The following is a 13,721-nucleotide window of genomic DNA, read 5'->3' as shown; positions in this document are numbered from 1 at the left end:
AAAGTACCATGGAGAAAAATAATGTTGGGAATGGAAGTAGGGAAAATTGCTGAGGTAGAGGAAGGAATGGCCTACAGTTTTAACAGAATGATCAGGAAAGGAGTTGTTGAGAAAGTGACATAAGTAAAGGCTTGAAGGAAATGAGGGAGTGAGTGATACAACTATTATATATCCCAGGGAAGGATCATATCCCAGGGAAGTTGTCCCAGGCAGAATATTCCTGATGGAGGGAAGAGTCATTTCAGAGACCTAAAGGCATGATATTCCTGTCATCATGAGAAACAGCCAGGAATCTAGGGTATTCAGAGATAGGTAAGTGAAGGGGAAAGAAATACGAGATAAAGTCAGAGAAATAACAGAGCCAGATAAGTGAGCCCTTATGAGCTACTATGATGATTTTAGTTTGTATTAAAGGTAAAAGTAGCCAGCCATTGGAGGGTTCAAGCCCAGGAGTAACATGATCTGACTTTTTTTTAACAGGATCAGAAAGACTGAAGCAGAGTGGGCAGTGTAAGTAGACTGAAGTAAGACGTAGGAGCAATAACATACATTGTTGCAGAAAAGTTTAATAAATTTGACCACACAAAAGTGTAAAATTATCTGTATCAAAAAATTTCAAATTAAAAGATGTACACGCAACAAAACAAATCTGTGATTATTTAATATTCTTAATTCATAGCGTTAATATAAATAGAAAGGAAACAATAGAATCCCCCCCAAAAAAAGGAACTGCTAAGCTGCCTATTGAAAATGTTTAACCTCATGCTATACCATTTTGTACTTTCAAATCAGCCAGACCTTTTTAAAAAAGAATTCTAATCCTCATTGATTTTAAGGATATGGTGAGACAGATATTTTCATATGTAGCTGATTGTACTTAAATTGACATAAACCCTCTGTAAATCAGTGTATCTACAGAACTTTAAAATATTGATGTCCTTTGACCAAGAAACTTACCTTCTATGAATCTATCCTAAAAAATTTATTAAAAATACAATGACTCATATATAGTCATAGAAAATTATAGATAACCATAACTGTCCACAATAGATAGTTAAATTACACATCTATGATCTGGAAATACCACTCTTTGCAAATGATATTTATAAGTAATTTTACCATCATAAAAAATAATTAGGGGAAATATTAAATGGAAAGTACCATCATACAGAACAACATGATTATGGTGATCACAACTATAAAGTATGTATGAAAATTTCTTAGACAAATCAAGTAGAAAAAAATAAGCAAAGATGTAGGAGATTTCAAGAAAAGAACCATCAAGCATGATTTAATGAATAGCTAGATCCCATTATTATGGAAAGAGAGAATTTAGAGTATACATTCTTCTAATAAGTTCATTAAAGTTTTATAAAAAATCAATCATGTACTTAGTTATAAAGGAAATCTGAATGTATAACGAAAATTCAAGACATTTCCAAAATCCAATGGAAAATAAAAAAAAAATCACTGACCAATGATCCCCCAAATTAGGCTCAGAAATCACCAAAGCCTCTTTTGAATAATCTTTGAACTATAGCCTTAAAACTAAAATTATATTGTAAAGATAAACAATTTCATGTCAAAATTTCCCACAAGTTATCTTATGAGAAAAATATATACTCAAAAATGATTTCTATTTTGAAAGGCAGTCTAAAATCTTGTGAAAATTCATAAAATTAGAAAATCAGGAAAAAAAGTCAATAAAACAAAGGAAAAATTAAATATAAAACCAAAACACAAACAAAAAAGAATAAATTTAATCAAAGAGCTATTTCCTTGAAAAGAGGAATAAAGTAACTAAACCACTTGTCAATTCCAAATGAAGAACAATCAAAACAAAATATGCAACATTAGATAACACAAAAGGTGTATACTACAGTTACAGTGCTATTAGGAAAATTATAAAAAATAGTTCGTGTGAACTTGGAGACAGATTTTAGTCTAGGTACACTGATATTCTAGCAAATAATAATTTCCAAAATTTGACTCAAAGAGAGTTAGGAATCTGAACAGATAGTAAAAGAAAATAGAATGAGTGTTAAAATTTGCCATTAAAATTGTATTATGGTTTCATAATTGAGGTTTCTTTAACCTTTAAAGAATAACTAATGAATAGCTAATGCCTAAGTTAATCAAACTATTTAGGCCATAGAAAATCATTAAAACCAACTAAATGTATTTTAAAAGCTAGCATAACTGTGATAACAGAACCACACAGAAATAGGACTCTCTCAAGCTCTTCTCTCTGTCTCTCTCTCTTTTTCAGTCTCTCTCTCCCTTTCTCAAGTATCTACACACACATACATTACAGACCAACTTCATTCAAGAACATGCTGAAAATTTGAATCCAGCAGTGAATTAAGAAAAGATCGCAACATGATATTTCATGATTGTTTTTTAAGAATACAAGGATTTTACAACTGTGGTAGGAAATCTAGCAGGATATTTCATTATTTTAGTGCATTACAGGAGCAAAACCATGGGATTTTATTAATAGATATTGTAATGCACTTAATTTTATTTAAAAGACATTTATAGGCATACTCTAATTATATTAGAAAAATAAGGAGACTTGCTAACATTGTTAACATTGTAACATTATTGGGGTTTTATTTTTATTTTATTTTCTTGTTATTTAGAAAAAACACTGAAAAAGAGTGATTTTTTTTTTACATCACATATTTGAAAATTACTCAGGAATATTTAAGTAAGATGAACAATAAGGGAACATGCATTGCCAGATATTAAAATTTTCTAAAAAGAGCGAGGTCCTTACAGCAACTCCAGCAAAAGGATCAATGCAGAGGAGATGAAGTGATTGTCTAAAGTCAGATCTTTGAATAATTTATGGCCTTCCTCACTGGAGCTGACTTGAAAAGTAGTTAAGAAAGTGATTTTATTTGCACAATTCCATTGTGATGTTTATCATTGTCACTATTATACTTATTTGTTGAGCCCTGCTTTCTGTATGGTATTGTACTAGGAACGGGAAAGAAAAAGAATTATAAGATATGATCACTGGCTTCCAAGGTTTGGGTGGTATTAGTCTGTTTAAGATGGAATCTAGGGCTTCCCTGGTGGCGCAGTGGTTGAGAGTCCGCCTGCCGATGCAGGAGACACGGGTTCGTGCCCCGGTCCGGGAGGATCCCACATGCCGCAGAGCGGCTGGGCCCGTGAGCCATGGCCGCTGAGCCTGAGCGTCCGGAGCCTGTGCTCCGCAATGGGAGAGGCCACAACAGTGAGAGGCCCGTGTACCGCAAAAAAAAAAAAAAAAAAAAAGATGGAATCTAAAGATAAACTTTCTCAATTTAGTTCATTTATTTCATGCAATTTTCCCACCTTTTCTGAGGAACAAGTGAAACTGAGATTCACAGATCTCACAGTAGAGTTGGAAATATATGGATCATAGTGGGGTTTGGGGGGCTACAAATGTGGATTCTTAAAAATAAATTATGCAGCATTTCATCTATATTCTCCAAGCACTGCTACTACAATGTACAGGCTTCTTTTAACAAAAAGGAAGGGGGAAAAAAGAAAAGGAAGGGAAGAGCTTTGAAATGTGCATTGAAAGGGTTCTCTTAAATTAACCCAACAGGAGAGAGACATGACGATGGATGCTTTGCTTCTTTCATTTTGTATTTTTGTTGCCATAAATAATCCTCTGTGTGCTGAATTCTTTCACAGAGTTTAGAAAAATAGTCTGCCCAAAGAAGAGTTTAGCTGTCTGTATACTTTTGCAAACCAATCTAGAGTAGTACTGTTCTGGAAAATCCCTACATGCTATACATCAAAACTATTTTCAACATGGATAAGCAAGGCATCAAAATCTCTTTGTGAGGTGAGAAGTAGAAAGTTGCTTTTATACACCACTTGAGAACTCAGTGCATTGGGTCGATAGGGCAGCGTTTTAACTTCCCATTTCTTCCTTTTCCCCTAATCATTTTATGTGTTGTCATTCCAAGTAAGGAACAGACTGTCAAGGTAAATACAATTTACCCAGACTTATAGAACTGAGCAAGACTTCTAATTTTCTTTCTTTGGCAGTTGTCTGACAATAAAGGTAAGCTTCTAGGCCATGTCAGCATCCTTTCTCAGAAAAAGCATGGTCTTTGATAAATTTCTGATTTTTTTCATTGTCAATCAGGTCTAGTACTCGTGGTTGTCTTTAATGGCTCTATTTTGGTCCTTTTGAAAACACTTCTTTACATGTTTGCACAGAGGGGATACAGTGAGATGCGTGAAGTTAAACAGTTCCATTTCACCGGCTGGCCTGACCATGGAGTACCCTACCATGCTACAGGCCTTCTTTCCTTTATCCGGCGGGTCAAGTTCTCCAACCCTCCCAGCGCTGGCCCCATCGTTGTGCATTGCAGGTAAGTGGTAGTCCAAATGGCATTGACTGTGTGCAGTCAGCTTTTTAAAAATATCCAGACAAGGCTTGTAAGCACAAAAACTAATGCATACTGACAACAGGCGTCCCCACCCCCTGAGCCGGTAGGGCAAGAGGTAGGGGGAGAGAGAGAGAGAGAGAGAGAGAGAAGTGAGCGAAGCTTCATCTCCCACTCCCCAGCGCTCCCGAGCGCTGGCGTTACTGCCTGAACCATTCCCCTACCCACCCCCCCGGGGGCTGTGGAAAAATTGTCTTCCACAAAACCGGTCTCTAGTGCCAAAAAGGTTGGGGACCGCTGGCTTACAAGATTTCAGCTTTCATGTATTACAGATAAGGTAAAACAGTAATAAAATAAAAGTTAACTCTAAGGAAGATATAAAATAGAAACTTCAGAAATAAATATATTCATCGTAATGTGTGTAGTACTGTCTATAATTGCGAGTGTAGAAACTCTGCCTTTTAGTGGCAACATCTGTGTGCGTGTTGTGGTTTTTTTTTTTTTTAGATCACTTTTGCAAATCCCATATTATATTTTGGAATGGTAGGTAAAGATAGAGATTTCTTGCCTATCTAGTAAATTCCCAATAGAATCCCAGCTTTTAAAACTATATTTGGTAAAAATAAAATACAGTGTGTGGGGGGGGGAAGATAATAATTCCATCATTGCTAAAAGTTTTCTCATACCCTTTCCAGTTTATCGTCCTTCCCACACAGAGGCAACCATTATTCTGATTTCCATCACCACAGATTTGCTTTGCCAGGCCTTGAACTTCACATATATAGAATCATACTTATGTCTTCTTTGCGTCTGACTTCTTTTGATCAACTTAATGTTTTGGAGATTCATCCAGTGTGTTGCTTTTATCAGTAGTTTATTTCCTTTTACTGCTAAATAATATTCTATTTTATGACATATATCACAATTTGTTTATCTATTTTCCTGTTGATGAATATTGGCTTTGGTGCCAATTTTTGGTTAGTATGAATAAAGCTTCTAAGAATAAAAAAAAACTAAATTTGAGGCATACAAAGTTATTAAATGGTTTAAATTGCAAGAATTTGTGCTGTAAAACAGCTACTTAAGAATTTTCTTTTTTAAAAGCCATCCATCAGAGAACCTTGAAGACTACATCAGTAAAATCCAGCAAATATATGCCAGAAAAATCTGATTATCCAGACTTTCCTCTGATTAGAAACTTCTCTTAAAACAAGCATTCAGAGACACTAAAAGCAAATTACATGGTCTCATTTTGAGATATGAACAGAAAAATATGTACTGAATCTGAAAAGCTTTTCCTAAATGCTGCACACTATTTTCAAATACTGTCCGTTCCAAGCTACATAATAGATTGTGCTTAAGCATTTTTTTTCTTTCTGAAAATCCAGACTATTCAGTATTTAAATGACCATGTATAAAAGGGGGAAAATAAAGGACAAAGAATACAATAAAAGTAAGGCGTCCCATTAGGATCAGATACTGTGTACCTTGCAAAAAAAAAAATCTGTTCAATCCTCCTCAAGAAATCTGATATACTCTTCAATTACTTTCCTGTCTCAAACCCTGGGAACAGTGATTGAGAAGATGGTAGGCAAAAAAAAGAAATAGAGATAGCCATGATACCTTTTACTTAAATTTCTTAAATAACAGTAAGTTTAAGAGAAATGACCAAATCTGGACAACAAAGAAATGATGTTAATAGTCTATCTATGCATTTAGAAAATGAGATAAATGGGTTTTCAATTATGGGGTGTCCTGACTTATCATAGAGGTTTACTTTCCTATGAATGGCTTGCTTCAGAAGTGCTCCAAGATTCTCAGATACTCTCTTGAAACAGAAGTGTCATTTTTCTACTTACACTTGGGTATCTGAATTTATGGAAAAGAGGAAGCTAACTACAAAGTGAATTTCCTGTAAAAATCCCAACTATATCTTGTTTGCTCCATTGACTTCTATATATGATTGGAGAAATATTTGTAGAAATATTTCCAGTGGGTAAAACAATCAACAGTGAATTATGATTCAACTACTGAATTAAATACAGTAAGACAGTGGCATCTTTGTGACCTGTTAGGAATTATATTTCATACTTCACAATTCATTTTCATTTTCTCTTTGTATCACCATTCAAATATTCTTTTTACTGTTGGTCTCCACCCCATTGATAACCGCCATTTTCTTCCCCACCCTCACTATTAACACTTCCCCTGAATTGTGACTCCTCAGATTTTCCATTTAAAGGTTTTGGAATTAATGTTCTTTTGCCTTGACAAGAGTCTGTCTGACTAAGACAGCATTCCTGCATTTTGCCCGGGTGCCCACAACCACGTGAGTGTGAGTCTCTCAGTCTCAGGTGAAAGTTTAAAGCACGAATCCACTCCTTGATCAATTCTACGAGCTTGAAATTTATGTAAAGTGAAGACTGTAAGAGAGCTATGGAACTTGAGTGACATATATACATTATTTTCAAAACACAGTTTGATTTGCAAAGCTTGTATCTTTTCATTTGTTCCAATCCTCAGTTTACACCAAAGTAGATACTCTACATGAAGTTATTTGTTCATTAATAAGCATTTACACAGTAAGTACAAATTATGTCTTATACTTTGTTAAATCAGTTTGATTCCACTTATTTGAAAATCAGAAGGATCTTTCAATTTTCATAGACATGCTTCCTGCAGTTCTTTAGATCTGTTTATTTTTCAGTGCTGGTGCTGGACGAACTGGTTGTTACATTGTGATTGACATCATGCTGGACATGGCTGAAAGAGAGGGTGTTGTTGACATCTACAACTGTGTCAAAGCCTTAAGATCTCGTCGTATCAATATGGTCCAGACAGAGGTGTGTTGATTGCTGATTAACCTCTAGTGGCCTTTTTTTGTTGTTTGCTTTCCAATATTTATCAAACTAAATACTAGGTGCTTTTCACATAGAATCGATATTAGCTCATCAAGTCATATAGAAAAAATTCTTTGATGAAAGAACATTTATATTAAATATTATGAAATTTTTCTTTCTTTTGATAGGAACAGTACATTTTTATTCATGATGCCATTTTAGAAGCCTGCTTATGTGGAGAAACTGCCATACCTGTCTGTGAATTTAAAGCTGCATATTTTGATATGATTAGAATAGACTCCCAGACAAACTCTTCACATCTCAAAGATGAATTCCAGGTATTAACTATTTCTACAGCCTCTTTTATGAACAACTTATTACAATTTATTCTGGGCAGTCTTAATTCTTCTAAGAAACATCTTTCAAGTCAAATTTATAAACTTTGACCCTATTTTAAGTATAATATAATACCCGTCTCTTTCATTATACGTATTATGGAGTCACTTTTGTGTTAATGAGCTCATATCTGCTGTATCTTGAAGGGCAAATGAGTTCAGACTCAGGGAAAAGTGTGGGAAAAGGTATCATAAAAGTCAAATTTAGTGGTAATTTGGGTGTGTTTAAAACCTTTTTCCAAATGCAGTCTTATGGATTTTAACCTTCTGTGTTACTCACAACGTGAGATCAAGAACATTAATAATAATAGCTAGAGTTTGTGCTAAATATCGTCTCTCAATAATCCCCAATGTTTTCATTGCCCTTAAAACACCCCTAAAGCTATGTGACTGTGAAGTCAAGAATAACTCTAGAGGGTTTCCCTGGTGGCGCAGTGGTTGAGAGTCCGCCTGCCGATGCAGGGGACACGGGTTCGTGCCCCGGTCTGGGAGGATCCCACATGCCGCGGAGCGGCTGGGCCCGTGGGCCATGGCCGCTGAGCCAGCACGTCCGGAGCCTATGCTCCGCAACGAGAGAGGCCACGACAGTGAGAGGCCCACATAACGCAAAAAAAAAAAAAAAAAAAAAAAGAATAACTCTAGAAACCTAATACTTTGATTCTTTGCCCAGTGCTCTTTCCAACATGCAATAGCATGTCTTCAAATATGGCATATTAAAATGTTATTACAAATGATAACTTTATGATGGGTCATCATCATGGGCCACTTTGATTGCATTTTCTTTGGTTAGGCAATACATTTGCAGGTTGCTGTGTTGTTTAGCATCCCTTTCCCTTTTAAGAAGAGGCCCATTGTACAATGTGTGTATTGTTTCTTTGTCACTTCTCTGGCTTCATTAGCTTTAACTACAAAGTCTATCAGCGTGTCATCGTGGCAAATGCCATTGGCTTGCACAAATCCTTCACTTTCTACTTGGCCTCCTAAATGCTTGATAGATCAGTGTTATGCTATTAAATGGGTCACTGTCTTTTAACCTGGGTTCCCTTTTCTTTTCAGACCTTGAATTCAGTCACCCCTCGACTACAAGCTGAGGACTGCAGTATAGCTTGCCTGCCAAGGAACCATGACAAGAACCGTTTCATGGACATGCTGCCACCTGACAGATGTCTGCCTTTTTTAATTACAATTGATGGGGAGAGTAGTAACTACATCAATGCTGCTCTTATGGACGTAAGAGACTGCTCTCTTTGTTAGTGTAAAGTATCATGAAAAGCTGCAAAATTGATGAACACTGGCTAGTTCTCTTTTCAAGAAAATTTAAATGGCCTAAAAAGGAAAATTGGAAACTTTCATTGAAATACGAATTTTTTTTGGAGAATGATTTTGAATTTCCCTTACAATGATTCTTAGGCACTATAAATTTTAGACTTGACTATAAGTTTGGCACTTGGTTGTCAATTATTATAAAATTTCTGTACAAGAAATATCTACAGGTGATAGTTTTTATCCTAATTATTTTCAGGAAAGAGAATCATGCTTATCTATTTCGAAGTTTTAAAATCACAGAATGCCATATTCTACTGAAATTGTGTTAGTTTGGAAATTTTTATCTCTGACATTTAGTGTTCCAATAATTTATAGCTAACTTGTTACATTGGTTATTAATTAATAGAGACTAGATATAAATAACTAAGGAAGGCATGGAAGATATCATGTTAACACATCGATCATAATGAAGGAACTCTCTTACCCCACCCCAATCTTCACACTGTAGATGGTAGAGCATGTACTCAGCGTGTTAGCGTCCCATAGACAGAACAGTACAGAAAGAGAATTTTAAATTAGTCTTTGGCCACCTTACTTTGCTTACCTTGGGAAGAAGTAAGAAGGGTTTCAAGTTCAGAATCCTTTTAGTTTATCACCTTCATTCATAAGCATCTCTAGTTTTTGCTCTTTAGTCTATGGAACTGTAGTAAGGAGAAATCAGAAGTCAGGGTTCACTCCTGGGTGACTAATAATGAAGCTTTCTAAGTAATTGCTCCTATTGTGTTTCCAAAATTAGCTTCTGATAGTAAGACTTAGAAAAGCCCACATTCCAATTCTAACTTTCACCCAGTTGCTTTGATCTTTTTTATTCTACAGCACAGAATAGTTTAAAGGCAAGCTCAAGTAGAAAGATGCCACTCCTGCTGTGACCAGAGTCTTGCCTAGTCATTACTCATATCTCCTGAAATCACATTGGATCCTCATTGTACTTTTTCTTCCAACTTTAATTGTCTGGAAAGGCAAACATACTAAATACAGAGAAAACACACAGAACTTTTTGTTTCTGAGCCAGTTTGGATTTGGATGAAAAAAGGCCGTGTGAAAAAGGGAAAAAGAAAATATTAGGAAAGAATATTGATGAGGCATGTGTTTGAGGCATTTTTTGTCTTTGGCTTTTCTTTCAAATTTTTTCCTAATTTTCAGATTGTTTTCTAGTCAATATGAAGACTGAAGCTTGTATTCTACCTGTTCTTATTCTCTGTTTAATTCCCTGTGATTCAACACAGATATATTTTGTAGTTGAAACTGCCCTGTGGATTTAGTAGTGTGGTTAGGGCTTCAGAAATTTCGGTTCGGTTTGGCTAATAAGAGTGGGCTCACTGGTCAACACTCCCCACTTTCCCTTGCCCTCTACCCCCATCGTAAGGGTCATATACCCTGCGCCATACCTGTGAAGAATTAGGAGGTAAGGCCAAGGATCCTGTGATTTCAAAGCCTTAGATGTGCTCTTGTACTTAGAGAGGAAAGAACCTCCCCTCCCCTGTGACTCAAAAAAGGAATAAAAGGCTTTTAGCCTTCCTTGACTTACCTTCCCATGGAGCAGACGTTTAATTGGAAGGGAAGCTTACTTCTTTCTTCTGATCCTTTCCCATGAGCTTTCATACCCTCTTTAGGAGGGTACTCACCCCAACTGTGGGTGTGACTTTGTAAGGTCTTAAGGTCAAGTAGAAGCAGCTGGTGAATTACTATCTCCTCAGATTTATCCTGAAGTCTTCCATGGAGTGAAACGCTATGGTTAGCAGCATTTCCCAAATGGTGATAGGATCTATGAAGTTTAAAGGTCAATTTCTACACTGGTTTAAGACACTTGAAGGACTTAAAGAGTAGTATGATACAAATGAGTTAGGAGATCACTGACAATTTTTATCAGCATTGAAGAAATCCATCTCAGGCAACTGTCTAGTTATATTTTTACAAATCATTAATTTAGTTCATAGAAATATATATTTCATTTTTAGTGCAGCTTATTAGTCTGTAGAATGACAGATTGGCCAGATGAGCCTATCCTCTCCTTCTGGAAAGAGATAATGCTCTGTGTCCCAGTCAAGGGGCATTTGGTAAACAAGGAGACATTCCCTCTTATGTGGGCCCAGGAAATGCATTGGTTTTACTCTTTGGCACTTGAAAAATCTTAAATGATTGAAACCATCATTCTGATCATTGATATACATTAGAAATGCCCAGAAAACTATGGAAAGTGGATTGCCTACAAGATGTGTTGATAATGTCCATATAATATAAAAGCACACGAGTTTGAGGCACACGTGGTTTTTCTTATTTGGAGTGGAGGAGAGCCAAACAGTTCCATTCACAGCTGATAGCAGTTAGACATAGATAGATACACGGAGACACAAACACACATGCCAGGGAATTTTATGCCTTTAACCTCTTAGACTTTGGAAGACTGAAACAGCCCAACAGGTACCTCACGAAGGATGTTAGCCTCAAGAAGTTTTCTTTTTTTTTTTCTTTTGGTATTTGTGCTATATTTACTTTTATCAACAAAATAAAACAAATTCTTGGCTTAAATTACTGCTGAGGCATCAAAGTCATACAACAGATTGACTGATTACTAGTTGCAGTATATTGCAGTGGTCCAAACCTGTTATTCCAGGGCTTAAGCAGCAGGCTGGCTCCATCTCCATATGAAGCTGTTGTGTCTTACTGGCCCTACACTGAAGTGTGCTGAATCTGTTTGTACAACTAATTATTCATTTGAAGTTCTTATGTTTCCCCATCTCCCTTGTTTTTTCACAGAGCTACAGGCAACCAGCTGCTTTCATCGTCACACAGTACCCTCTGCCAAACACTGTGAAAGACTTCTGGAGATTAGTGTATGATTATGGCTGTACCTCCATTGTGATGTTAAATGAAGTCGACTTGTCCCAGGTTAATGGTTATAGGTTGCTTTTGTGTACTTACACACAACTTAATAAGGTAGTAATAAAATGGTAAAATCTGCTTTATACTACCCTATTTAGAAAAAATAATGCTCATTTTCTTTTTCTTTCAAAACATTCATCATCTAGGGCTGCCCTCAGTACTGGCCAGAAGAAGGGATGCTACGATATGGCCCTATCCAAGTGGAATGTATGTCTTGTTCAATGGACTGTGATGTGATAAACCGGATTTTTAGGATATGCAATCTAACAAGAGTAAGTCATTAATGATTTTAACTGAGCTGATCCAGAACCAGGTGACCATAATCATGATGGGGTATATTTCCATTCAGACAAAAGAGAGAGTAAAATGAATAAGCTAATAAGCATTATATAATCATTCCCAAAGCTAGTAATCATCTTATGCCTTAACACTAGAATAAAAATGCATTCTAAAAACAGGAAAGCAGAAATGCTGGAAGCTAGGTTTCCCGGTCAGTTACTAGCCTATTGTATTCTATATGGAAATCTAAATTCAGATTCCTAGGTTCAAGTGAGTTTGATTGTCTGTGCCTGGCCCCTGAGTATAAGTAGACTTATCTCGAGGTTGACTGCATGTTTTAGTAGCATTGATAGTCCAACCCAGAAGAGGCATGCCATTGAAAAATAAGAATATAATACTGATGACAGGAGGAAGTGATGTGTCGGACTAGCCATTATAGAAGGGTTCCATGTCACTATTCCAGTTCTGCTTATAAGAGAGGGCCCCAGGCATGAAGGAAAAGATAAATCACAGCCATCACTGATTCTGCTCCTACAGCTCATCTACGATTTCATCTTTCTAAATGTCCCAGCATCTGGCTTTGCCCAGATCTATAGCCAGATCCAGTGCTGCTACCACTGTGCCTTTTCCCAGCAGCTAAGTAGGAACTGTGTCCTTCAGAAGTCTTTCTTTCCTTGACACTTCATGTGTTTTGCCTTCAGTGACAAATTGTGTGGGGTCTCTCCTTCAAAAAACCAAAAAGTACTAATGAAAACTGTTTATATTATGTAACCACATAGCAAGCAGAATTTGAAAAGAAAACAGTAGTAACTTCCATGGAATTATGGTCTTTTTAAAGAGCTAGGTTACTCTCTTTTAGAGCAGCAATTCTATGTATATGTCTTGTTTTAAGTGTGTGATTAGAATTGTCATGTTTCAGTGTTTCTCACATCAAAATGGCTATATGTGTTTCTGCTTAACGTCTCTATGTGTATAAGTAGAGAAGAAATTCATATCCAATTCTATTGCTCATTTCAGTGGAGAAAAAAAGGATAACTTCAATCATGTCATAATATTCATGCATATCTTAGATTTTAATTTAAAGGAATCTCATTATGTCTGCACATCTGTTACATTATGGTTCTAGTAATATTTTAGCTGAGAAACCGTAGCTGCTAAACTAAGAAAGTAAGACCTGTCTGTTCATTGAGCTGTTTATATGAAAAATATTCTAGGAACAGGAACTGAAATTTGCGTTACATTTTTTTTTTTGGTCAGCATATTTATCTTCCTCTATATTTGGTATTCTGGTCCTTACTAGTGCGTGATTTTTCTTTCTGTTCCCATTCTCATTATTTAATATCATTCACCTCACCAAATATTTAGTATGCGCCAACTAGAGGTTGGGTGTTATACTAGATAGTTCCCTGTCCTACCAAAAGATGCATGAGCCCTTGCCATGTGAAGCTTCAGATCTGATGCCTTATGATATGGCTCACTTGTGCATTACAAATTCTTCCTTACATTTTCATATGAAGGTTTACGGTCTTGATTCATTTATTCAACAATACTGTTCTTTGGAAAGTATTTTGCTAGGTTCTAGGGATAGAGATTTTAAGGGAAAAAGA

The 13,721-nt window shown here is 36.1% G+C and overlaps 1 protein-coding gene across 5 annotated transcripts in view; it reads left to right on the top strand.

Moving 5' to 3' along the window:
* Nucleotides 1-13,721, top strand: part of PTPRK (protein tyrosine phosphatase receptor type K) — a 569,905-nt gene that overhangs the window by 549,416 nt on the left and 6,768 nt on the right. For all 5 annotated transcript variants that reach the window (XM_079939939.1, XM_079939937.1, XM_079939938.1 and 2 more), the window contains 6 exons: nt 4,222-4,376; nt 7,099-7,234; nt 7,420-7,569; nt 8,683-8,856; nt 11,710-11,841; nt 11,982-12,107. In XM_079939939.1, coding sequence (XP_079796065.1) covers nt 4,222-4,376; nt 7,099-7,234; nt 7,420-7,569; nt 8,683-8,856; nt 11,710-11,841; nt 11,982-12,107 — 873 coding nt within the window. The remainder of the gene's footprint in view (nt 1-4,221; nt 4,377-7,098; nt 7,235-7,419; nt 7,570-8,682; nt 8,857-11,709; nt 11,842-11,981; nt 12,108-13,721) is intronic.

Source organism: Stenella coeruleoalba (genome assembly GCF_951394435.1).
Source record: "Stenella coeruleoalba genome assembly, chromosome: 12".
In the NCBI taxonomy this organism is placed as follows: Eukaryota; Metazoa; Chordata; class Mammalia; order Artiodactyla; family Delphinidae; genus Stenella; species Stenella coeruleoalba.
The sequence above is the reverse complement of the archived record's forward strand: the minus strand, read 5'-3'. Positions and strand labels throughout refer to the sequence as shown.